Source organism: Chlamydomonas reinhardtii, chromosome 8 (genome assembly GCF_000002595.2).
Source record: "Chlamydomonas reinhardtii strain CC-503 cw92 mt+ chromosome 8, whole genome shotgun sequence".
Classification (NCBI taxonomy): Eukaryota; Viridiplantae; Chlorophyta; class Chlorophyceae; order Chlamydomonadales; family Chlamydomonadaceae; genus Chlamydomonas; species Chlamydomonas reinhardtii.
In genome coordinates, this window is record NC_057011.1 from 3,351,454 (window position 1) to 3,377,326 (window position 25,873).

General features: G+C 66.7%; 2 protein-coding genes across 2 annotated transcripts in view; both read right to left on the reverse strand.

Annotated features, from left to right (window-relative positions):
* Window positions 1–49: 49 nt before the first annotated feature.
* Window positions 50–13,106, reverse strand: CHLRE_08g374200v5 (uncharacterized protein). Its single transcript, XM_043065136.1, has 13 exons — window positions 12,834–13,106; window positions 12,357–12,386; window positions 12,064–12,126; window positions 11,771–11,835; window positions 10,869–10,921; window positions 10,289–10,308; window positions 9,759–9,812; window positions 9,239–9,313; window positions 8,650–8,968; window positions 8,223–8,318; window positions 7,867–8,019; window positions 7,474–7,590; window positions 50–7,135 (listed from the first exon to the last, which is right to left on the reverse strand). Exons 1-13 carry the CDS (start codon window positions 12,876–12,878, stop codon window positions 2,055–2,057), a joined length of 6,171 nt encoding a protein of 2,056 aa, XP_042922137.1. The 5' UTR covers window positions 12,879–13,106; the 3' UTR covers window positions 50–2,054.
* A 2,922-nt stretch (window positions 13,107–16,028) lies between these two features.
* The window catches only part of CHLRE_08g374250v5 (uncharacterized protein), a 13,835-nt gene continuing 3,990 nt past the window's right edge, over window positions 16,029–25,873 (reverse strand). Inside the window, exons 6-17 of the mRNA XM_043065137.1 lie at window positions 25,612–25,662; window positions 25,370–25,393; window positions 24,697–25,152; window positions 23,672–24,299; window positions 23,273–23,408; window positions 22,961–23,040; window positions 22,195–22,697; window positions 21,696–22,025; window positions 18,536–21,526; window positions 18,165–18,323; window positions 17,652–17,814; window positions 16,029–17,287 (exon numbers count right to left, since the gene is read on the reverse strand). Coding sequence (XP_042922138.1) covers window positions 16,710–17,287; window positions 17,652–17,814; window positions 18,165–18,323; window positions 18,536–21,526; window positions 21,696–22,025; window positions 22,195–22,697; window positions 22,961–23,040; window positions 23,273–23,408; window positions 23,672–24,299; window positions 24,697–25,152; window positions 25,370–25,393; window positions 25,612–25,662 — 6,099 coding nt within the window. The 3' untranslated portion in view covers window positions 16,029–16,709. The remainder of the gene's footprint in view (window positions 17,288–17,651; window positions 17,815–18,164; window positions 18,324–18,535; window positions 21,527–21,695; window positions 22,026–22,194; window positions 22,698–22,960; window positions 23,041–23,272; window positions 23,409–23,671; window positions 24,300–24,696; window positions 25,153–25,369; window positions 25,394–25,611; window positions 25,663–25,873) is intronic.

Sequence of the window (25,873 nt, forward strand, 5' to 3'; positions counted from 1 at the left end):
ACACGGCCAGGGTCGCGGCACGGGGTCGCGGCCCTTCCCCCATGTATTCTTGACATTGGCATTACAGCAAGGTTGCTGAGCGCTCTGACATCCTGCGTCCCGTGGAAACGATGGAAGGCGGTGCATCATGCATCAGTGGCGCCACTAATGCCACGGCTGCTCTCACTCTCAGCCGCCAGTCCGCACCGCCAGTCCCATCGCTCGCATTCTCAAGGGCGCGCCCAGCCCCGCAGCCCCGCAAATGCGCCTAGGCAGCGTCGGCACAGCTTCGGCATTATGCACATGCAACAGTTGCGACCTGACGAAGAATCGCACAACACACAAGTTGCTACATCGCATACACTGTCTGTGCGCTATGTTTTCCTTGTGCTTTATAACACACAACTTCAACGTCCTGAAGCGAATGCGCCACAGGTCCGCGCCATGCCGAGGCTATACGGTACTGTAAAACCCACCCCCCAATGTATGGTTCTCGCGACGTACTGGCCTAGATAGCTACACACACCCCTCTTGCCGCCATCCAAGCCTTGCTCGGCGGGGGGCCGCCCTGTGTTCCAAGGGCCGCTCGCCCCCCCCTCGCTACACTTCTCCGCACCATCGTTGCACCCCCACACAAACACCGCCAATCCCAAGATTGCCTACCGTCTACCATTTCCTTAGCTAATCATGAGTGTAACCCCCCCCCCCCCGCCAACCCCACGCCCGGCTGCCAGCTAGCGTCAAGCCCGTCGAAAGCGAGGGAAACCGCATTTCCAGCGGCCCATGCGACACGACACACGCACAACCTCGCACGCGCGCGATCCATCACGCGCACAGTAGCCGACAGGATTGCAGTGCCATGCACGGCACGGCGTGCCCGTGTGTGTGTTTTTACACACACATCTATGCCCCCTCGCACACAACTGAATGCCCGTGCAGAGAGGCCTCCGGGTCGGGGTGCAAGACTTTGGTGTAGCTCCTGTCAGCAACAAGCACCACCGGGTTCCCGACGGCGCGGCCCTGCGCACTCCCTCCATCACCACCAATAACCCCAAGACAATTTGATTGATTGAACAAACCCTGCTCCGAGCGCCAGCCTTTCTGCCGCACACCCAAAAAAAGAGCGGCAGCCCGCTTCCATTCAGTAATCCATCGCGTCAGAGTGCTTGACGCTCAGGACATCACCGGGAGGGCATCCTTCATTTCTTCCCGATGCATGGGTGATGCCGTCAAATGCCCGTTCCGGATCCGATGTCGATCGGCTGCACATGAAGCCTGCACCTCAATAGCCCAGCAATTGTGCCAGCGCCAAGCCTCTCCCCCGCCCAGGCGTCTGGTCTGCGCATTGCTAAAAAGCACACAAGCGCGCCCGGTGGCAGTGGTGATAACAACTTTTGAAACCTACACACCTGCACAAGCCCTGTTCGCGACATAAATCGCAACTTGGTGCTCAAGTTCTAACTCGGCAATCCGTTCATCACTCTTTCGGAACGCGCAACACCCTCCCCCCCCCCCCCATCATGTACACTCACAACGAGCGCGTATCCCGAGCTCGGCTAGCCAGCCGTACCGTGGCGTTGGCGTTCATCAGACGGTAATCAGAGTTTCAAAATGCATCCATCCTGCCGGTTCCATGCATGAATGTTTACCTCCTTTGCAGCCTACCCTACGTCGCACTTTCTCATAAGCAAGCGTCTGGCTGGCAGACTAGGACAACTCGACACGCACACACACGGAGCGTGGTCAAACATGCCCCTGCCTGTGCTCGTCTGGGCGCACACGACGCCTCAATGCATGTGGGAAGCGCCGTGACACAAACACATCCTTGAGGATTCCAGCGTCAGAGCGCACATGAGAAGACCGTTGCAATCAGATCTGCACGGAATGCGTCAGCAGACAATCGCATACGGAATCTGGCGCCGCCGCCGCCAGGGTTCCGTGGCGCCAGGGTGGCACGGTGGGGTGGGACCTGCCCGAACCACGCATAGCGCATCATTCCAGAGCCCCAACGGCTCAAACAGGCAACACATATCTACACATACTCAACAACACATAAAAACAAACATGACTATCTCTCACGCGAACGCGCCCTTCACAGCACGCATGACTTTCCCAAACACGCCACGACCCTGACTCTTGCCGTCACCGCCGCTCCCGCTCACCCTCCCGCTCGCCGCCGCCGCCCCAGCGTTCGTGCCCTCCTCTCCCGACACGGGCGCGAGTCCCCCCGCACCCTCCTCCTCCATCGCCGCAGCCCTCGATGCCGCCGCCGCCGCCTCTCCGATGGCAAGCGGCGCGGCAACCTCGCTGAAAGCCTTCCTGTTGTCGCACTCGGCTGCCTCGCCCGCACCCTCGCCGCCGCCGCCGCCGCCGCCGCCCGCTGCGGCACCGCTCGGGCTGTCGGGCGCCGCCACAAAGTCCAGACTGGCAGAATACCAACCGCTGCTGTCGGCGTTTTGCTGGTGCTGGTGTTGGGCTGCCACCGCCGCCACGTCCGCAACCACCACGGGCGCCGCCGCCGGCGACAGCGGCGAGGGGCCGCCGCCGCCGCCGCCGCCGCTGCTGCCGTGTCCACTTGCCCTGACACCCACCTCCTCTGCAATGCTGCCAGAGCCCCTGCTGCCGCTGAGCGCTCCATTGCCAGAAGCCGCGTTCGGCAGCGACTCGCATGTGGCGGCGGCGCCGCCGTTGCTGCTGCTGTTGGCAGACAGCACTCGGCTCAGGCGGCTGCGGCCGCCGAAGAGCGAGCGCGTCACGTGGGGCGGCTGCGCCGCCGCCGGCGGCTGCGGCTGTGGTGAGGACACCGCTGGCGACAGGCTCGCCGCGCCCGGGCTGCTGACGATCTCGTCGTCGTTGTCCGCACCGGCGGCAGCGGCGGCGAAGGCGGCGGCGGCGGCGCCGCCGCCGCCGGCGAAGGCGCTGGCGCCGCCGGCGATGCTGTTGTTGGAGTGCATGGGTGACATTGGCATAACGGCTGTGATGTGACTGTGATGCGAAGAAGACGACAGCAGCGGCGGCGGCGGCACCGGCGACAGCCGTGACTGCACCCCGCCGCCGCCGCCGCTGCTGTTGGCGGTAAGCAGGAGCTGCCGCCCGCTGCCGCTGCGCGCCGCCATCGGGGCCGCCGCATCTGCCGCAGGGCCGGCGGCGCCGCTGCCGCTGCAGCTGCGGCTGTCGCGCCGCGACGGCGGCGTAGGCATGCCGCCGCCACTGCTGCCGCCGCCGCTGGCGGCGGCGGCCGTCGCCGTGCCGGGAAGCGTCAGCGGCGGCGGCGGCAGCGGCAGCGGCATGATGCGCCGCCGGCTGGTGCTGCCGCCGGTGCTGCCGCCTCGCAGGACGCCGCTGCCACCATCCACCTCCCCAGACGTGGACTGTGAGATGCCGGCGGCGCCGCCGCCAGCGCTGGCGTCAGCCGCGGCCCCGTCGACGGTGCCTGACGGCGACGTCAGGCGCTGCGCCCACAGCTGGCCGCCGCTGCCGCTGCCGCTGCCGCTGCCGCTGCCGCTGCCGCTGCCGCTGCCGACGCCGCTGCCGCTGCCGCTGCCGCTGCCGCTGCCGCTGCCGCTGCCGCTGCCGCTGCCAACACCACGCGCGCTGCGCACCCGTGCAAAGGCCGCAGGCGCCGCCGCCGCTGCCGAGGCGGCAGCGCCTGCCGCCGCCGCCAGGTCCGGCTGCTGCAGCGGCTGCTGTTGTGCAGAAGCCAGCGATGGCAGGAAGGGTCCCACCGCCGCACCGGCGGTAGGGGTGCCGGCGCCGCTGGCGCCGCCGGCGCCGGCAGCGCCGCCGGCCGCGCCAGCGGCGGCGGAGATGGCACTCTGGAAGCTGGGCGGGCCGGCGCTGTGCTCGCCGCCGCCGCCGCCGCCACCGCCGCCGCCAGCCTCGTTGTGGAGCCCCGCCGGCACGACGTCAGGGCCGGCGTCGCCATCGCCGCCGTCGGCGCCGCTTCCACCCGGGTTGGATCCTACCCAGCGCACCAGGCGCGCCAGCACCGACCCGCCCTGAGAGGAACGGCGGCTGCGGCCGTCGGCGCCCGCCGGCGACACAGCGGCATCCGCCGCCGCCGCGGCGGCGGCCCCACCGCCACCGTCCACGGATACGCGGATGGGGGCAAGGGCATTGGAGGAGCGCTGGCGGCTCGGCGGCCTGTCGCGGGCGGCCACCTGCGGCGTCGGCGACGCCGCAGCCCACGCCGCCTGCGGGCTCCGGCCACTGGCACTGCCGCCGCCGCCGCCGCCGGCAGCGAAGCCGCCGGGGCTGCTGGCGCGACCGGCGGCCAGGCCGGCGGCGGCAGCGGCGTTGGAGTTGCTGGACTGCCGCAGCAGCAGCCCCTGCAGCCCGGACAGGAAGCCGCCGCCGCCGCCACCGCCGCCGCCAGCACCGCCGCCGCCGCCGGTGCCGGCAGGCGACTCAAGAGGCACCTCCGACGCCGACTGCTGCTTCGCCGCTGCCGCCGGCACCAGCTGAGGCAGCATCAGTCCGCCGCCGCCGCCGCCGCCGCCGCCGCCGCCGCCGCCGCCGCCAGCACCACCGCTGCTGACAGACCAGCGCGCCGCGAGGCCGCTTCCGTCCCCAGAGCGGCTGGGCAGGCGACCTACGCCGCCGCCGCCACCGGCGCCGCCGCCGCCGCCGTGGTAGGCGCCGTACACACTGGCCGTACCCCCAGCCTCGTCCGGAATCTCCCCCGGCACAAACCCGCGGGCGCAATGGTCCGAGGCCGAGTGCTGGTGGTGGTGCTGTTGGTGCTGCTGTGGGTGGATGGAGCGCCGCTGCCCCGCTGCCGCCGCCACCGCCGCCGCCGCCGTCGACACGCCGCCCGATCCCGCGGCCGTCAGCTGCTGCGTCGCTGCCTCGCCGCCGGCGCCCGTGGCCGTGGCGCGCATGGGGCGCGCCGGCGCCGGCGCGGCCGCCGCTGCCGCCGCCGCTGCGGCGTAGTGATTGCCATACAATGCGCTGACGCTGACGCCGCCGCTGACCACGCCGCCGCCGCCGCCGCCGCCGCCGCCGCCGTCCTCTGCCGTCACCGGGTACGAGCCGGCGGTGCCGCTGCGTACGCCGCCGCCGCCGCCAGGGCCCAGGCGGCTCAAGATCGCCGTCTCACGCCGTACGGTGCTGGAGGGCGTCGCACCGCCGCTGCTGCTGGTGGGCGCCGCCGCCCAACCGCCACTACCGCTGCCGAAGGAGCCGAGCGAGCCGTTGGAGCCGTGCGGCGAGCCAGTGGGCCCAAACACGTGCTGCGGGCCGTGCATGTGGTTGGCGTGGTAGTTAGGGTAGTTGTAGTGGTTGTGGTTGTGGGCGGTTAGGTTGTCGCGCCCGAGCGAGTGGCCGAGCGGTAGCGGTTGGTGGTGGTGGTTGTGGTGGTGGTTGCCGCCGCCGCCGCCGCCAGCTCCGCCGCCGCCGCCACCCGCGGCGGCGGCGCCGCCGTGTGGTGGCGGCGCCGCCGGACCGGCCTGCAGCCGTGCCACCAGTGCCGAGGCGGTTGACGAAGGCGGCGCGGCGTTCCACGTGGCGGCGGTTGGGAGGTTGCCGGTTGTCATCATGGGGTCATCAGCATCGCAACTGAACACGCCACCGCTTTGTGGCGGTGTTGGATTCAACATGCCGCTAGTCATTGGCGGCAGCGGACCACAAACCGCCGGGCCACTCACGACGGGTCCCGCCGGGGGATGCGCACCGCCGCTGCCGCCAGCGCGGCCAGCGCGGCCGCCGCCGCCTCCAACGCCGCCCATGCTGACGACGGCGCCGCCGCCGCCACCACTGTAACCATAACCGTTGTGACCGTTGTGGCCGTTGTAACCGCCGCCCACGGGGCCGCTGACGGGGCAGGAGGGCGTGACGTGCAGGCCGGCGCGAGGCGCGTTGCCCCGAGGCATGTGACCTGCATGAACCCCGTACGGCTGGCCTTGAGCGCCGCCGTACATGCCAGCACCGCCGCCGCCGCCAGCCGCGTACGGCTGCTGCATGCCGTACTGCTGTGAGCCGTACTGCTGCTGCTGCTGATGTACACCGTACTGCGGGTGTGCGTACTGCTGCGGCTGCTGGTAGCCACCAGCGGCGCCGCCGCCGTACGGCGCCGTCGCCGTGTAGCCGCGGTGCAGTGCCGTGGCGGCCGCGGTTGGCTGCCCAAACGGCATCGGGCCATCAGTGTACTGCTGCTGGTACTGCTGCTGGTACGGATAATCGTACTGCTGCTGCTGCTGGTCGTTGCACGTGCCGCTGTACAAGCCGTACACAGCGCCGCCGCCTTCCTCGGCCCCCGCGCCAAACATGTCGCCGCTGCGTGGCGGCGGCGGCGCCGGGCCGGATCGCGGCGGCGGCAGCGGCATCACCGCATCGTCGCACTCTGCAGCCTCCACCTCGGCATCCGGGCCGCCGTCAGCAGTGGCGGCGGCGGTGGCGGCGGCGGCTGCAGTGGCGGCGGCGGCGTCCCTGGGTCCCGCGGGTCGCGATAATGAAGTCGACAGCGCCGGCACACTGTTGACAACCGTCGGCAACGCCGCCGCCGCCATGGCGCCGCCGGTACCGCCACTTCGTACGGCGCCGCCGCTACCGGCGCCGCCAGCAGCACCGGCGCCGCCGGGCTGATGCGGTGACAGGAGCCGCGCGCCGTAGCTGCCCGCCGGCGCCGTGACGGGCGAGAGAGCCTGCACCTCCTCGTCCCCGGGAGTGGCGGGCGCAGCCACGTGGGCTTGTGGCGGCGGCGCCATCGGCGCCGCTGCCGCCGCCGCCGCTGCCGTACCCGCCTTGCCGCCACCGCCAACGGTGGCGTCGGCGGCAGTGGTGCTCCTCTCACCCACATCCGCCGCCGCCGCCGCCGCCCCCTCGCCGCTGCTGCCCCGCATCGGCACGCGGCCGCGGGGTCCCTGGCCCGGGCCAGGGACCCAGCCCTCGCCCGCACCGCTGGCACCACCCAAGCCCTGCCTGCTGCCACTCGCCGCCTCGCCACCCCACTCCTCCTGCTCCTGCTCCGCCGCCTCGTGCTCCCCCATGGTCACGTCGCCGCCGCGGCGGTTAGCGCTGCCTCCCCCTCCTCCCCCTCCCCCTCCCCCTCCTCCCCCTGCTGCTCCCCCTCCTCCTGCTCCTGCCCGGCGCTGCTCGGCCTGGGCCAGGTCGTACAGGCGCTCCAGCTCGGAGCCGCGGAGGAGCTTGGGCACCGTCCCTGTGCGGGCCGGGTGGCAGTGGTGGAAGTTGCAAGGATGTTTGAAAAAGCGGTACGGGGGTGGGGGGGGGGCGTGGCGTGGCGTGGCGTGTCAGCAATGGGCCGGTGATTAGTCAGTACCGCTAAACGGCACCGGGTGGGTGGCGTGCATGGGCTGCACAGATGGGACCCCGAGGAGCCCCGCAACACACGCACACTCGTGCAACAAGCATTCACTTCGACCACAATCACTAACCCGCAACCTCCCGCCCCTCCTCTCGCCTCCCGCCCCTCCTCCCGCGTTCCTCCCTCCCCCCTCCCTCCCGCCTGCCCCCCGCCTCCCCCACAGCACCACTCACAGAAGTAGGGCAGCTGCAGCAGCTCCCCCGCTGTGGGCCTCAGCCGCGGGTCGGGCTGCAGGCACGCCGCCACCAGCGCCGCAAGGCCCGCAGAGCAGCCGCCGCCCTTGCCGTCGGCTGCGGAAGGCACACACACGGGTAAACCCCACATGGGTGTAAGCATAAGCATGAGCAAGGATCCAACCAAGGATCGCGAGGACAATCGCGCAGCCAGCACGTGGCAATGTCAAATAGTGCAGGGGCTGGAGTAAGGAACACGAAACACCGTGCGCCCGCTCCCCACCCCACCCCACCCCAACCCAACCCAACCCAACCCCACCCCACCCCCAGGCTGGTAGTTACAAGCCCACACCCCACCCCCCACACCCCCCCCCCCCCCACACACACACCCACCTGGGCACAGCCGCTGCTTGAGTGTGCGGCCTGCGGGCACCAGCGGCGGCAGTCCCGAGAGCTGCGGGTGTGCGGCGGCGCGTGCGGCCAGCGGCTCCGGCAGTGGGCCGAAACAGCGCATGATGCGCCACAACTGGTCGGCGGTGGAGTTGCCTGCGCGCGGGTGTGGGATGTACGGTACTGTTGAGATTAGGGTGGGTTCAGACTTGTGGTTTCAGCACTCCGTTCTCTCTCCACATAAACAGCTACCCCCCCTCCTCCTCCTCCACACACACATACAAGGCGAACACACACACACACACACACACACACACACACACACACACACACACACACACACACACACACACACGCACCCGGGAACAGCGGCTGCCCCACCGCCAGCTCCGCCACGGTGCAGCCCAGGCTCCAGATGTCGGCGGCGGGGCCGTACAGGTCACCCACCAGCACCTCTGTGGGGGCGGTGGGGGGGTTGTGTGGGGGGGTTGTGTGGGGGGGAGGGGGGTTACATTCATGATTATTTAAGAAGTGAAGGCGGGGGGTAGCATGAGGGGAATAGCCGTTCATGTGGAGCGAAGTATGAAGTGAGTGGGAGGGGGGTTGCCCGTCGTTGCAGCCGTGGGAGTAGGGTTGAGGGGCGAGAGGAGGAAACAGACACAGGCTCATGCGGATGCCGAACAAATGCTTGCAGGGCCAATTTCCCACTTCTCGCTTCCCCCTCTCCATGTCTCCCCCTCTCCCTCTCCCTCTCCCCCCCCTCCCTCTCCCCTCCCCTGCGCTCACCCGGAGAGCGGTACCAGCGAGTGAACACGTAGCTACTCAGTCGCTCAGCCTCCGTAGGCCCGCAGCGCGTGGGCCGGGCAAACCCAAAGTCACACAGCTGCACGTGCAGAACCGTGCCAGTGGCGGTGCCGGCGCCGCCGCCGGCCTCGCCCTGCGCTCCGCTGCTGCTGCCGCCTGCGGCGTCCGCCATGGCTGCTACGCCTGCTGCTGCTGCGGCGGCGGCCGCGGCTGCGGGTCCGGAAGTGGCGGTGGCGGTGGCGGTGGCGGCCGCGGCCTCGCCCAGGAGGATGTTGGCAGGCTTCACGTCTCTATGGCAGATCTGTGACAGCGGGGGCGGCAGCGGGGCAAGGGGCAAGGGGCAAGCCTTTCATGCGTAGAACGGAGCGTGATGTGTGTGGCCGCATGCACGCACGTGCCCCAGACCAGCCAAACCCAGGACCCAAAGCCCCGAAGCCCCACGCCCCGCGGCCGCAAGACGCCTACCCCAGCCGAGCGCCGACCCTGTACCAAATGTACGATGGCGGTAGCCGCCAACCGCCGCGCCAACCGGCCAACCAACCGGCCAACCAACCAACCAACCACCGCCCACCTTTCTGTTGTGCAGGTAGTTGAGCGCCTGCAGGACCTGGTACACCAACAGCCGCAACCGCTCCGGCGGCAGGCCCTGTCGTACACCGGCAGCGTGGAGTGAGTGTTGGTGGAGTTATGGGGAATGTGTGTATGTGTATGTGTGTGTGTGTGTGTGTGTGTGTGTGTGTGTGTGTGTGTGTGTGTGTGTGTGTGTGTGTGTGTGTGTGTGTGTGTGTGTGTTGGCCACCGGTAGTGAAAGAGGTCGGCGGCACACGCATGCATCCGAATCAGATCACACACGCTTCCATGTGTGGCACGTGGCACGTGATACGTTGCGTGCATGCGGCGGTTGTGCACACGCACGCACACACACACACATTTTGTTGTGTTTTTACACACACACACACACATACACACACACGTTTTGTTGTGCTTTCACACACACACACACACATACACACACACACACACACACACACACACACACACACACACACACACACACACACACACACACACACACGCGCGCGTGCCCTCACCTGCGGGTGGGCGTACAGTTCGCGGTAGGCCGAGCGGCCCACGAAGGGAAACACCTGCGTTGAAGAGCACAAGGAAACGTAAGCGCAAAGACGGTGTGCCGTATGCGATGGAAACACCTGTGTGTGAGTGCGCCCCAGGTGAACACAGACAGGCAGGGGAATCAGGGGAAGAGAGGGCGGGTTAGCCAACTGGCCACTTGCAAGCCAAGGGGGTGTAGAGGTCTCAGACCGCACACGCGCACGGCGACGACGCAGTCTACGTGCTATCAACAGCCGCTTCGCCACCTCAAGTGTCTAATTACTCCGTCTTCCACGGCCATTCCACGCCCCCCCCCACCCCCGAGACGATTCCTTGGGACCTACTCGTTTTGGGCTCCACCCCACCCCACCCCACCCCACCCCACCCCACCCTCCCGGCCCCTTTGCCCGGGCCCCTTCCAGCTGCCGTACTCCAGCCACCGCGGCCCCCGACCGTCCCCCTCCCCCACTCCCCACTCCCCCATCCCCGAGCCCGCGCCACCGGCTCCCACCATGTAGACCCGTCCGCTGCCTGTGGGGGCAATGTGGGCGATGGGGGCAGCGCGTGAGCGGGTGTGAGGGGGTATAGACGGGGTCGTGTGCGAGCCATATCTCTGACGCCGTCCACCAACACGCACACACACACACACACACACACACACAGGTTGCCACGTTGCGCTGGGGTTGCTGCGGCCTTCACGCCCCCATCCTCGTCCCCGCCGCCACGTACCCACGTCCTTACCTCCCCACGCACCGATCACCACCACCACCACCCACGAGGCCACAACACAACATACCCGCCCATCCACAGCCCAACAGCCCCCATCCTCCTGCCACCTCCCCCCCCCTCCACCGCCTCGGCACTTCACTTCATATTTGATACACACCATCCCATGGATGGCTACCCCCTCCACCGCCCCCCCTCCCGACACACACACACACGCACACACACACACACACACACACACGCACGCACACGCACACACACGCACACACACACGCACACACATGTACACACACACACACACATGTACACACACACACATGTACACACACACACACATGTACACACACACACACACACACACACACCTGTGGAGAAGGCGTCCAGCAGGGGCACGACGTTGGGGTGGCGGCAGGACTTGCTAAGGGGCGGAGGAGGGGGGAAGAAAGAGGAAGGGAGGAGCAGGGGGCGTGAGCGCGGGCACGTGCTGGGGGAGCAGCCGGGCGGGCTCGGGAGCGGATGACTGAGGAGGCCGGCCGGCTTGCTGGTGTGTTGGGTGGGCGTATGGGGCGTGGCACACGGACGTCCGTCTTCACCTGCTGACTCTGCTGGCACCCACAGCAGCATCTAGCCCAGCAAGCAGCCGCATACAAACAAGAGCACACACACACACACACACACACACACACACACACATACAGCTTGCTTGCTGCACGCCGCCCTCTTCCACCGCTGCCATTTCACATGTCCGTGACACTTCTGTGCTGCCGCCCAATGCCTTTCCCTTCCCACGCTTATAGGTGAGAATGGATGTGGAGTCGTCGAGACTTAGGGGGAGTTGTGCCCGGTAAACGTTGTTAGCGCGTCGCCGACGCGGAGCATGGCAGCGCATGCGGGTGCACCTCGGAGACGAGGCTGAATGCCAAACGCCCGGGTAGGGGGTTCCAGGCAACGTATGCGGGTAAGTATACTCAAGGTGACAACTGGGGCAACATCGCCCAACGCGGAGCTCGGTAACCGGCGTAGGTATTGGTCCGTAACTGCGCACGCGTGTTCAGCGGCTTTGTTCCGTTTGTTTTTGTGTTTAACACACACACATACACACACACACGTTTTGTTGTGCTTTCACACACACACACACACACACACACACACACACACACACACACACACACACACACACACACACACACACACACACACACACACACACACACACACACACACACACACCATTGAGGCAATCGGCACAAAGAATGAAACGACTCACAGGGTTCGGATCTCGCGCAGCGCCAGAGCCATCACCGTGGGGTGCTCGTGCGCCTGCTTGAAGGCCTGGTGGGGGGTTACAATCATGATTAGTTAAGGAAGTGGTAGACGGTAGACGGTAGCGGGGGAGAGGTGTGTAGAGGGAGCGAGGAAGGTTAGCCAAACACCACACACCACACGCCAGTGACCCGGCCCCCGCCCCCTCCTCCGTGTTCGTCCACTTGCCAAACCTTGTAACAAACCACGCTTGCAACCCCCTCCCCCTCCTCCTCCCCTCCGCCTCCCGCGGCTTGCCTTCACGGCGACGCGCGCGCCGCTGCGGTTGTCCTCGCATTCGTAAACCACCGCATACGTGCCCTGAGGATGTGGCAGTTGAGAAACAGTTTGATGGACGAGCGTCAGGAAGTTGGCCGGGGTGGTACGGGACAGGTTTCACATGTGAAGAAGTACAGGATGACGTGAAAGAGCAGGTGCGCGGGACGTGCAGCACGCTCCAACAGGCAGCCGCATTCGCGGTTCGTGCGTGCCAAGTGGCCAAGGGATATAGCACAGCACGTTGCAAGGCTGCAGCACATGCGGCTTCTCACCTCGCCCACGGTCGTCAAGTAGGTGAAGGACTGCGGCAGCGGGTGAAGGAAGGCACGGGGGCGGGGGTTTGGGGAGTTTCGGTGCGAGAAGTGAGGGGCCGGTGTCCAGGTTAGCGCAGCGAGGCGTAATAGTATGCTGCACGAAGTTCTGCAGGTCAAGGCCCAACCAGTCTCCAGAGGCTGCGTCGCGCGAGGCGAGTAAACCATGACAGTGACGCGCGGGTCCTAACTTGGGCTGCTTAAGAGCATCGCGCCTTGCGTTTCATTATGTATGGCGACCCGTCCTCAACACTAGTAAGAGGCCCAGCGGCCGGTGACAACATCCAAAGCACAAAAACGCGTGCAGGTTTGTACTTAGTGACAGTGGCGCAGTTACTCAAGGCTTTGTCACCATACCAACATGCTTCAACCATGTCTCGCCCAAATAGCGCACTTTCAGAAGTCCATGCTTCAGCTTCAGCAGGCTGGTCGGCTTACCTCCAAACCTCCACCCGTAGTGCTCTTCTTCCATGTAACACGCATTCTTTGATGCTGGCGCTCAGCAGCAACTGAGCTGTGAGCGCCTTCCTGACGAACCTTCTCAGGCGGCACCTGGCCTGAACTACAATCGTATACTTATAAAACTATCCATTTCGCTAATTGCTGCTAGGCGTGGCCCAGAGCGGCCAGGGCGAAGCGTAGCCAACCACTCCTGCGCCGGAGCCCGAGGAATTTCAACAGCAACTTCAGTACTGGTTATGAAGCAGTAATACGTGTACGCTGTCTTAAACCGAGAAACGCGCGGCATTTCGGTCTGACGGCCATACACTCGGAACGATGATGAACGACAGGGAATGAACGGAGCTCGATTGCGCACGGGGATGCATTTACGCTAATGGAAGATCAGAAACAGCCCTTAACTTTCAGTTTCAACCGAGCGAGAACGCTGAACAGTCGGACCAGTCACACCCCGCCCGGAAGACATCCTGCTGCATCTCGACGCGGAGCGCAGAGCACCGACGCAGGCGCAGTCTAGTTGCACAAGCTTGGGACCTGACGATCTGATGATGTTGTGATCTGTCGCTACCGTGCGTCACAGCGTCAGGCTAACCGCTTGTTCCAGGCTGCTAGGTGCCCCGTGAGGTGCCCGAACCTGTACTTTTGAGCTCCGGCACCCGAGGTCGTGGGCGGCGCCCCTCCAGCTTCCCGCTTCCAACAACCGTAATCCTGCGAGGTCTAATGAGGCCTTGGAATGTCCAGGTGCTCCAGCACTGCCCTTGGACAACAGGCCACCAGAGGAGCTGCCAGGGGAACTGGTACCGTGTGCAGAGGGACACACGCATCCAGGCAGTGCTGATGGCAACCCTTTGGGATGTGCCAGCACCGTGTGCTGGCGCCTAGCGGGAATACGTTGATGGTCCATGTTTTGCGCGTATGAACACGACTGAGCGTGAAACGCTGTGCTCGCGTCGGGTGCGTTGGCTTTGGGGATTCCCCTGGATGGAATCCCGCCCATTTCACAGAGGGGTGGAAGGTCTGCGAACCTGTCAAGCGATTAGCACGTATGATGTGTCGGGGAAACCCTCCCCTTTTCGCGACGGCCTTGTCGTACTGGTTTGTCAGTTGGTTATTGGTCGTTGGTCCGGAGGGGCTCCCATGGGTTCCAGGGCATGGGGTCAGGCATTTGTTTCCTAACCCCCCCTGGAGAGTGTAACTGTTGCTACGTCCCTCCGAGCCTATTATTCATTTATTCAGGGTCTGTGGCGTTGTTCGCATGGTTCGTCTGGTTTGTCGCATGGCTCGTCTTTAAAAGCATTTGCAATGTTATGGTCCGGCAGGTCCGGAAGGGATTCGGCGAGGGGACCTCCCTTATCCAGGACTGCCCCGTCTTTGAACCGTCGCATCCTATGCGGGCAGGGTCGGTAAAGGAAGTCATGTGCGAGACTGCGGCCTGCGGGATAATACTGGTACTGTAGACATTACAGGCTCTCCCTGTCTTTCTGTCACACGCAAGGTCACACGTTGCACACGGTACCGTATCCGCTCACACAAAGAATCCAAGATGCTGCATTCTCATCCAATTCCCCATTATTGACGAGTGTTGCGGAACTAATGCGTACGTAGACCAGAGCGGAAGGCGGAGTGGGCTTGCAGGCGGCACGAGAGTAGGCAGTCAGTAGCGCAAGTTGCGAATTCCCATGTTACCTCGTAACCGACGGTAAACGCTGTGGACGGTCGCGCCCATGGCTGGCTGACGGAAGCTGGCTGCTGTATGGGGATGGGTGGGCTGGACGACGCCGGCCGGGCTGGCGTTTGGGACTACCAGAAAGGATGCGCCCGAAACCAACCTGGAGAACACCAGCGCCACCGGTGCCCAGCACGACATGTAAGGGAGGGAGGGAGGGACAGGAGGCGTGATGCACTGCAGCGTAGAAGCTATGGCGCGAGGCGCGAGGCAAGCAACGTCAACCCCAAAGCAACCGCGAGGACATGGTGCGCAAGCCGGGCTGCGGGCTGTGGCTGTTATGGCTGTGCGCTGCGCGGGGTGACTAAACGAAGAACAAGCTAAGTACGGGGACGTGATGGATGCGGTTAAATGAGCAAGGGCGCCGGGCGGCCGAGGAAGTAACGACAGCGCGATCGCTGCATGGCTCATCCCGGTCGCACTGCGGTCGGCATGGGCGCGTGCGGTGCATGCCATGCGACACCAGGAAGCCACAAGCAGCAAACGCAAACGAATCCTCCGCAGGGGCGGCAAGGGACGCAAGCATACGCAGACAAGGAGGCAAGGGGTGCAGACAGCAAGCAGTTGACGGATGCGGACCGCATTGTCAGGAAACCGGCAGCCGCACGGGGCGGCGGCTGCCGGCCGGGTGGGGGCAGGTGCGTTAGTGGGGTGTGCATGCGCGGGCTAGGGGCACTGCAGGCAAGGCACACGGTACACGACACACTGAAACCCCTGGATCGGCCGGTATCGCCGGTGGCGTCATCTCCAGAGGGCTGTGTATGGGTTGGGAGGCCGCCGCCGCGCACGCCCGCAACGAATACTCCTTTTGGGATGACGCGATGGCGACACGCCGCCATGGGGGCGGCGGCACGTGACCAAGGCGGCCGCGGGGGCGGCGGCACGTAGCCGAGGCGGCACGTGACCAAGGCGGCCGCGGGGGCGGCGGCACGTAGCCGAGGCGGCCGCGGGGGCGGCGGCACGTAGCCAGGGCGGCCGTGGGGGCGGCGGCACGTAGCCAGGGCGGCCGCGGGGGCGGCGGCGCAGAACCAGGGCGGCCGCGGGGGCGGCGGCACGTAGCCAGGGCGGCCGCGGGGGCGGCGGCACATGAACCCAAAACCAAGTAGACAGAACCCAGGAGTAAACGGGCGGCCGCGGGGGTGGCGTAGATGACCCCGCGGGTTGTCGCAGAGGGCGGCATGTCCGCCGGGGGCGAAGCGTGCGCGGGCGGCGAGGATTGCGCGATGACCGGCTCCGCGATGCCGGATGCCTCGGTGACCTCCACGCGGCGCCGTTTGCTGTTAGCCATGCTGATGCCCGGTACGGATAGACACAAGTAGGTAAAAGGTTCAGGCTGACTGACACCCAGAGCACTACATGGAAGGCGGAACGGCGAGTGCGGACGAAACGAGTGTGTGTGGTCGTCTAAGGCAGTAGGATGCAGGCTGCAATTGCTGTCTGATCGAGAACGGATAAGTGGACGTTAAACATAGCGCGCAGCCATGTAGTGAACCAGTACAAGATCTCCATTCTCCAACATGGTTTTCATGCCAGTCACCGCCGCCAGGACTCGAAACACAACAGGCCAGCCTCTCACAGCGTGCGGCATCTCTCCCCGCCCCACATGAAGAGCACGGCAATCACCGATCCTTAACGCGCACACAGGAGCCCACATTCCAATCAGAAGAAGACACCATCACTCTCAGCAGGGATGAATACGATTGCAGGCACATCACGTCCCAAACTGGGTTGTCAAACGTCAATCTGGGTGGCGCGACTGACCGAAACCTGTCAGGAGGGAGCATCATGACTCCCATGCATGCCAAGGTTGGTCGGTCGGCCATGCCTCTCCAACACAACTTATGCCGCGGCCGCTCACTCCATCTCAGGAGCTACAGCCTTTAGGCCTTATTAAATCGTGTCAGGCCGTGCTTAGCTGTGTTGCAAGTTTTGTTAAAGAAACGTGTGGTAAATGTTATGTACGTGTCGCGTGAGTGTGTGGGCGTACATGCGTCCAAAACAAGTCGGTCCTAAAAGTCGTGCCAGGATACGAATGTGCGCGGGAAACAGGTGCGACCACTCTGCATGCCTCTCATGCCACAAAACACACCGTGTCGCGTCGTGCTCCTAACCCCATCTCCCTCTTCCCCTCACACGTTGCTGGTGGATGCCCGGCCCCCCACTGTAGCAGCCTGCGCGTGGGTAGCAGTAGCAGCAACAGCAGCCGCAGTGGCGGAAGTAGCAGAAGCCGCGGGGGCGGCAGTAGCAGAAGCCGCGGGGGCGGCAGTAGCAGAAGCCGGTGCGCCGGTTGTAGCATTGCCAACAGACGGGTGCCGCGTTTGCGCCGCCGCCGCCGCCGCCGCCGCCTCCATGCCACCCATTGGGCCTGACGCCACGGCTGCAGCAGCGTCGCCACCGGCGGCAGTAGCAGCAGCCTGAAGCTGCGGCAGTAGCACCGGCTGTGGCGCTGACAGGATGGCTGCTGGGGGATGCACGTCCGCAAACGCGTTCTTTCCGCCCTGTTCCTGAGCCGCGGCGGCGCCGCCACCACGGCCGCCGAAACGACCGAAGCAGCCGCCGCCGCCGTCACCGCCGCCACCACTGCCAGCGCCGCTGCCACGGCATGACGCGATCTTGGTACGGAGTACGGCCCACACCTCTTTGAGGAGCAGGTACAACCGCCGTACCTCGTACAACAGTACGGCGGCCAGCGTGAGGAAGAACAGGGCTGTGGAGGAGAGGGGAGGGGGGTGGCAGAGGAGGTGGCACGGGGGGGGGGGGGGGTACACTCATGATGAGAAGAAGCGAGTTGTAGCCAGGCACATTGGCACAGCAAGCGCGTCGTTTAGGGGGGGGGATGGTGCATGCTCACAGGGAGAGGAGGGCGGGCGTATGGTCACAGAGAGGGGGAGCGGCACATTGACACAAGGGCACAAGAAGGGCAAAGGCGGAATCTGGGAAGGAGGGATTGCCACAGGACGGCAGGCACCACCTCTGTGCACCCCTGAGAGCATAACGCGGTTTCTAGAGATGTACGGAAAGCCTAAAGAGGAGCCCGCATTACGGTTAGTACGGTTAGAAATGCCCCTCACCTATCATGGCGAAGGTGGCGGCGCTGCTGTGTACGAAGCGGTTGGCAACCGCCGTGGCGGCCACAAAGATGCCGAGCTCGGCGGCGTGGCACACAACCTCCATCGCCGCCAACTGCCATTCGGCGTACGGCCAAACCGCCAGCAGGTACACCAGCATAACCACCTGCAGCGGTTAGGGTGGGGCGGATTAGAGGATACGGATGAGGAGGAAGATGGTGGTGGAGGTGGGGGTGGAGGTGGAGGTGGCGGACAGGCGACACAGGTTGGTGCGTGTGTCGCGTGATTCCGCGTGAGCAAGCGGCATCTCCATCACCTCTCATCCTGCTGACTGCCTCCACACACACACACACACACACACACACACACACACACACACACCGCCCCCTCTGCCTGTGCTCCGCTAGTTCGGCTTGTTTCGGTTGAGTTTGGGCTGGTATCTACAACCGCCCTCCCTGCCTCCCTGCCTCCCAGCCGCTGCCAACCGCTCCCAACCGCTCCCAACCGCCACCTCACCTGCAGCCCCAGCAGTGTGCCCAGCTGCGCCCAGCTCTGCTCCCGAAGCCCCCAGTACCCCAGCGCAGCCGCGCAGCCCGCCTTGTGCGTGAAGTTGAGGGCGGTGGCCACCAGGCGAGCCGGCCGCTGGGCGCGTGTCAGCTGCTGCTCGGGCTCGGACTGCGTTTTGGAGTGACGGCGGGGAAAGTGTGCGTGGCAAGGATGTGGAAGGGGAGGGGGAGAGGGGAGGGAGGTCAGGGTGGGCACGCACGGTTGGGGATGGTTACACGGTGTGCATTGCTAGTACCGTACCTTCTCAGGATTTATCCCTTGCGTCCCTCAACCCATGCACAATTATGATTCATCCCATACACAATTAAGCTCTCACTTACCCCCAACATGTCCTCAAACAGGAACTCGAACATGGCCATCAGCCGCGGGCTCGGCAGTAGCAGCCGGCTGCAGCCGCCACCGCCGTCGCGGCCGTAGCCGCGGCTGTAGCGGTAGCCCGTGACCAACGCCACCGAGCGCCGCCCGCCGCCGCCAGCGGCGGCGGCGCCGCCACCGCCGTCGGTCTGCAACACGATGTCCTCGTGAGAGGAGAACTTGCGCCTGGCGGCGGCGTCGGCATCAGCGTCGGGCAGAACGAAGAGGTCTTCGCCGGCGGCAGTGCTGATGATGGCGGCGCCGCCAGAGAACTGGTGCGGGTCGGCGCCTGGCGGCAGCGGCGCCTTGCCACGGCGGCGCGCCGCCGCAGCGGCGGCGGCGTCGCGATCACGGCGACGGAAGGAGTCTCGGTTCCATGGCTGCGTGCCCTCGCCGTCGCTGTCGGTTGTATCAGTGGCGGCGCCACCGGCGGCGGCAAGCTGCGAGGCGTAGCGGGTCCGCCAGGCACCGGCGGCGCCGGCGGCAGCGCCGCCGCCGGCGGCAGCGGGGTCTTCCTCCGTCGCCTCCGCCACGGGACCAGCGGCGGCAGAGCCGCCGGCGTCGTTGTTCAGCCAGCCGTTGCTGCGGGCCTGCTTCTGCGGCGGCTTCGCCGCCGCCGCTGCGGCGGCGGCGGCGGCCGCCTGCGCTTTGGCCTCCGCCGCCGCCGCGTCGGCGCTGGGCGTCGCGACGGGGACAGAGCCGAAGCGCAGTCCGCGTCGGTCGGCCGCCGCCGCCGCAGCAGTACTGCCGTCGCCGCCAGGGGACGCCGCGTCACCCAGCGTGACCATTCGCCGCACGCGCGCCCGGCGGGCCAGCATCCCCGCCGCGCCGCCGAGTCCGTCGCCGTACACTGGCTCGGAGCTCGCCGCCGGCGCAAGGGAGGTCCGCGAGCGCTGCAGCGACGCGCCGCCGCCGGCACCTGCCGCTGCCCTGGCCGACGCCGTCGACGGCAGCGGCGCCATGCCTACCGTGCCCGCCGCCTGCCGCTCCGCCGCCGCGGCGGACGCGTTGGCGGCGGCGGTCGCGGCAGCCGCCGCCGCCTGCAGGGAGGCCGGCGGCGGCGTGGGCAGGAAGAAGCCACGCTTGCCCGCCATTGGCGGCGACAGCGGCGGCGATGGCGGCGACGATGACGCCGCCGCCGTGGCGGCGACCTCCGCCGCCGACACCACCGCAATTCCCATCTCGTCCACCTCCGTAATGCGCGGCGGGCGCGGCGCGCCGGCCGACGCCGCCACCGCCGCCGGCACGTTGGTGGGGGTGGAGCCCACGCGCGGCCGCGGCTGGCGCGGCGATCCCGGCGCATCATTGACGTCAGCGGCGCCGCCGCCGCCAAGGGACATGCCGCCGACGCGCGGCCTGACGGCGCCGCCGTTGACGGGGCCGGCAGCGGCGATGCCGCCGCCGGCGAGGCCGCTGAGGCTGCCAGGTCGCGATGCAGACGCCGCCAGGACGCGGCGGCTGGCGCCGCCGACGCTGCCGCCCACCACGCTGCCCGCCACGCTGCCGCCGCCGCTGCCGCCGCTTGCCACCAGCTGCTCCTTCTGAAAGCCGGGCATCTGCGACGCAACCGCCGCCGCCTCCTCGGGAAGCACGTTCAAGCTCTGGCGGTCGGCCGTGCCGGGCACAGACGCCAGCCCAATGGCACGGCTGCCGTTGCTGTTTCCGCTGCCGCTACGCGACGTGCCGCCGCCGCCGCCGCCGCCAGCCGCCGCCGCCGCCACTGCCTCGGCGTTCAGAGCCCGGCGGGAGCGGACGTCGGCGCCTGACGTCAGCAGGTTTGCGAACGGCAGCGGAACAGTGCCCGGTGCCGGCAGCGGCGGCGGCGCGTCGCCGTCGCTGGCGTTACGCAGCGAGCCGGCGGGGCGGCGCACGCCGCCGCCGACGCCGACGGCGCCGGCTGTCATCGCATTGTTGGATCCGTACGACATCTGGCGGGATCCACCTTCGTTGGATCCAGATCCGGGGCGGCTGCTGCCGTCGTGGGCGGGCGAGATGGCGCCGGCACGGCCGGCGGTGCCGGCGAACATGGCGTTGGCGCCGCCAGCGTAGCCGCCGGCGCCTTCGGGAGGGCTGCCGGCGCGGGAGCCCGCAGGCCCAAAGCGGCTGGCACCGGCGCCGCCACCTCGCATGGCGGCGCCGGAGCTCATTGCATTGTAGTCCCCATCTCCAGGCGAGCCGGAGCGGGATCCGAGGCGGCTGGCGGCGGCGGCGCCGCCACCGCCGGCGCTGGCACCGAATGAGGCGGCGCCGGAACTCATGGCATTGCCGCCGTTGCCGCCGCCATGGCTGCTGCTCCTCCCCTTGGCGCCGTCGTCAGAGGGCGTGCGGGTGCCATTGGCGAAGCGCACGCCATCGGTGCTGCCGCCGCGGCTCCCACGGCCGCCGCCGCCGCCAGCGCCGCCAGCGGCTGCATCAACGCCAACGCCGGCGGTGGCGGCGCCGTCGTCTGGTACCGAGAACTTGCGCCAGTGAGGCCCAAACTGGTGCGTGTCCTCGCCAGCGGCGGCGCCGCGTGGCGAGCCGGGCGCGGTGGCGGCGCCGCCGCCTGCGGCGGTGGCGGCGCCCGCGGCTGGCAGCAGCGGCGGCAGCGGCAGGTGGCGTCCGCTGCCCGGCAGCGCCACCAGCGGCGGCAGCGGCACCACGCCACCGCCGCTGCCACCCACGCCGCTGGCTACCGTCGGCGGAAGGACACCATCAAACTGCTTCCAGTGCGGGCCGCGGGCGTATCGGTCATCCTCCGAGGGGACGTCGGCTCCCGCCGCCACCGTGGCGGGCGCCGCCATCGCACCGACGTCAGCACAGGCACCGCTGGCGGCGCCGCCGCCGCCGCCGGTCGCGGTGCCTCCGATGTCGGCGGCTGTGGCGATGGAGACGGTGGAGGGCCGGGGGCTGGTGCGGTCGGCTCGCTCAAAGGCGGAGGGGCGGGGCGAGGCGTAGCTGGAAGTGGTCATGGGCTCCTGCGGCAGCACATATACACACGCGTGTGTTTTGCATGTCTGTGTGTGAGTGTGTGTGTGTTGCCCTGCCGTACAGACAGCCCTCCTCACACAGGATGCATTTGACACATTGTTCGGCACAAGCAAAGCTGCCCAACACAGTAATACACCGTACTCGCGTGTGACTCACCACAAGCGTGAACTGCGGCACCATCCATGCGCGCGCCAGCGCCAACCACCACAGGAAGGCCGCGTACGGCACAACCGCGATGGTTAAAACGCAATACGCCGCAGTACGGCTGCCGTGCCAGTCGGCGGCGGGCCCGCCTAGCGCCATGCAGGAATAGAATGTAAGGGCCACCAGGATCAGACCAGCGATGGTGGTCTCGAGGCGGGGGAAGGCCAGGAAGGGATGGGGTTCCGGGGAAACAAGCAGGCGGTACAGTACGGCAGCGATCAAGCGGCCGGCGGCTACGGCGGTTATGAGCATGGCGGCCACCACCAGCGTGTACAGCAGGTCCTGAGGTTTGGGGGAAAGAGGGGGAAAGAGGGGTCGGAGGAGGGGAAGTGCCACATGTGTGCGAGTGCGTGTGTGTTTTGTGGTGGGGTGGGGTTGGGGATGGGGTTTGTGTGTGTCACCGTCGTCCGACCCCACGGGCCCACACATGCACAGGCACACGGGCACGCACCTGCATGTCTGACACGTAGGTTGCGCTGGCCTGTTGAATCAGAAGCTGGGACGGCGGCGGCGGAGGAGGAGGCGACGGCTGTAGCACCAGTGCCGAGGACGAGGCAGGCGGCGGCGGTGGCGCCGCCACCGCCGCAGCCGGCGGCTGTAGCATCTGCTGCATGAGGTGCCGGCGAGGCAGCACGCCGGTGCTACTGCCGACAGCTGGCGGCGGCGGGCTTGGCAGGCGCGGCGGCGCCGCTGTGGCTGCTGCTGCTATAGTCGAGGGCAAAGGCGCCGGCAGCGCGGGTGTTGCTACAGCCAGCGGTGGCGGCGACGCGTCTGCGTTGGAGAAGAGCAGGCCGGTGCTGCCCGCTGCTGGCGGCGGCGGCGGCCGGCGAGGCGGGCTGTTGCTGCTACTGCTACTGCCACTGCTACTGCCACTGGCGGTGGTGTTGCTACTGCCACCCAGGAGGTCGTTACCAATGGGCCAGAGGTCGCCGCCGACCTGGCGCGCTTGCTCCGCTGGGTGGGGGTGGGGATTGGGGGGTAGGGGGGTTTGGACAGGGGGGCTGCGGGGTTGGGGTTTCTTGAGGTGTTGTGGGGTTGGGGTTTCGTGGGGTGAGGATGTATTACGTACGGCAGGTGCAGGTGCGTGTGCGCGCCACCCTGACCCGTAACACCCCGCCCGGTGCTTGCATATGGGTGTGCTTGGCTTCAGGCAGCAGCGTGGCAAGGGGGGCAAGGTGGGCATGCATGAACACGCCAGCACGGTTTGCTGCTCGCACCTGCCGTGACCTCCTTTTCGTTCGTGGGCATGGCGGCCTCAGCCGGGCCCAGATTGCCCTTCACGCCCAGCACGGCATACCTGCAGGGAGCGGTGTGTGCGAGCAGTTGAGTTGTTGTTGGGGTCTGGAGCACACATGTAGCCCCGCCCCGCCCCGCCCCGCCCCGCCGAGTGCCGCACAGCGCCGTCCAACCCCCCCCCCCCCACACACACACACACATATAGTGCCGTACTCACACACACACACACACACACACACACACACACACACACACACACATGGTGCCGTACACACACGCACACGCACACTCACTTGAACTCCACGGCATATTCGCCGTACTCGCGCCCCACCCCCCGACTGGCCAGGTACAGGCTCATGGTGAGCATCTGGATGTGGTAGGAGCCCTGCAATAGCGAGCCCTTGGCGCGGATGGCCTGAGCGAAGGAGCCTGCGTGTTTGTTGGCCGGGCAGAACGAGCAGGCAGGGGACGGGGGGGGGGTTACATTCATGATTAATTAAGAAGTGAAGGCGTAGGCAGGTACAGTAGGTTAGTAGTTGGGGAGGGGGTTGAGGGGAGAAGGGGAGATTGGGAAGGACAAGGGGATGGAAGCGAGGGGCGGCTGAGGAGGGAGGAGAGCGAGGTCCGCGCACTGCAACCGCTGCAATTCTGTCCCTCCCCTCCCATGCAACTGCACAAAACTGTTGACTCACTGGATGCCGCGGCAACAAGCGTCGTTGTGGCGGCGACTGCTGGGTAGGTGGCGGCGGTTACACGCGCCGTTGTGGCCAGGGCCTCGCCAACCGCCGGCGACGCAACCGCATTGTCCGTTAGCTCAACCGACAACGACAGATCGTTGCGACCCGGGTTGCGCGCCGCGTCAGCGTAGGCTGTAGCAGGCAGCAGGAAGTGCACATGCCGCTGCTGTTGGTTGGCGGTTGCGGCGCCGCTGAGGCTGCTGCTACTGCCGCTCGCCGGCGGCGGCGGAGCCGCCGCCTGCTGCTGTAGCGCGCGCCGCCTGCCGGTAGTTCCTGCCGGCGGCGGCGGAGCCGCCGCCGCCGCCGCCGCCGCCGTTCCATTCCCATTCCCACTCCTGCTAGTGCCACTGCTGCTGCTACTGCCGGCAGCGGTTGCCACCAGCTCGGCCGGCAGTGTCATTGCCAGCACGTAGAATGTCATCTTGTCGGCCGCAGCCACCCACTCCGCCACCAGGGCGCCGGTGACGATGAGCGAGGCGGCGGGGTCGAAGGCGGGCACGGGCTCTGAGAAGGAGATGGTGAGCAGCATGGCCTGTTTTGAGCCCAGCGCGTTGAGTGAGGCCTCGCCGACGGCGGAGGGCTCCTGCGTATGAATGGGGTATTGATGGGGGAGAAGGTGGGCAGGGTGGGTGGACGGGGTAGGGGTAAGCAGGAGGAGTGGAGGAAAGGAGGAGCGGGGCAGGTGGGCGGAGAGGAGGGGTGGGCGTTCGTTCGTTCCCTTGACACACATTATGCACACATAATACACGCACGCACACGCACGCACACGCACACGCACACGCACACGCACACGCACACGCACACGCACACGCACACGCACACGCACACGCACACGCACGCACGCACGCACACACACACACACACACACACTCACGCACGTACGCACACACGCACACGCACAAGCACACGCACACGCACACGCACACGCACACGCACACACCCGCTTCCTCTTCCCCGTCATGGCCCTCCGCCGCACCTACCTGCTTGATGCGATTTGCGCTGAGTGTCACATTGCCAGACACGGACGGCGGCGTGCGGTCAACCACCACCGTACGAGTGTACGTCACCCCGCCGATCGACAGCTGTAGCTGGTACGTGCCGTCCTGTACGGCATCCACCGCCCACTCCGCCGCCGTCTCCGTCCCCGGGCCCCAGCTGCTACTGCCGCCGCTGCCGCTGCTACTGCCACCACGATCCGTGGAGTTGCCGGCGGGGATGCGTTGGATTGCGGCGTCCCCGCCGTTGCTGTAGTAGTTACCTCCGCTGCTACTGCCGTTTGTGTTGTTGCCTCTGCTACTGCCGCCGACGAGGCTGATGGCTGTAGCAGTGAGCTGGCAGGAGCAGACGGTGCAGAAGGAGGCGAGCAGCTCGGGGGGCGTGGAGGGCGCGACGGAGGTGGGAAGACCGGCCGACACCACAAACACGCTATTGGCAGCCTGCAGGGGCGATCATTCGGGCAAGTTTGTTGCGGGCGTGTGCGAAATTATGGATCAATATTACTTGTTGGTTATCTTTGATCTTGAAGTACATGCACACGACGCGACACGCCGGATGCGCGCTCCGCCCTGGTCCCCGGCTTGCAACACCTTGCTTCCCGGTTCCCAAAGCCTCTACAATGCCATGGTAAATTCTGTATTCCAACACGCCACTCACGTCTGGAATGCTCAGCAGCGCTGCCTGAGCCAGTAGGGTGCAGTCAGGCGGCAGCGGTGCCAGCGGCGGCGTAGGGGTCGGAGGCGGCGGCGGCACCCCCGGCGGCGCGGGAGAGGGAGGAGCAGGGCTGGAAGGTGCAGGGCTGGGAGGTGGCATGGCCGGGGTCTGAGGCTGGGGCCAACCCTCCATCCCTTTCCCACACACCCCTCCCGCTCCAACCCCGCTCACACACCTGCACCCACCCACAGGCCCGGGCCGCCAAGCAGAAGGCCCTGGACCGGGCTGATGAGCGGCTGGGCCGCATCGTCGAGATCCAAAAGGTGTGCGTGTGTTTGTGTGTGTTAAAAAACAACAAAATGAAGAGTGCGTGTGCGCGTGTGTGCTGTATGTGTGCTGTGTGCCGTATGCTACAGTAATGCTCTTCCCAGTTCAGTCTGCTGCTGAAGTGCGATTTTGGGCCACCGACCCCGACCCCCGCTGTTTCCGCTGGGCGTGATGTAGCTA

What these genes read in the sequence shown, in the direction of transcription:
- CHLRE_08g374200v5 (XM_043065136.1), bottom strand. Translation starts at nt 12,878, where the DNA reads ATGCGTGTTACATGGAAGAAGAGCACTACGGGTGGAGGTTTGGAG. An exon ending in ACTTGACGACCGTGGGCGAG is followed by an intron (nt 12,127 to 12,356) that starts GTGAGAAGCCGC and finishes CCACATCCTCAG; the next exon opens with GGCACGTATGCGGTGGTTTA. An exon ending in GCGCGCGCGTCGCCGTGAAG is followed by an intron (nt 11,836 to 12,063) that starts GCAAGCCGCGGG and finishes ACCCCCCACCAG; the next exon opens with GCCTTCAAGCAGGCGCACGA.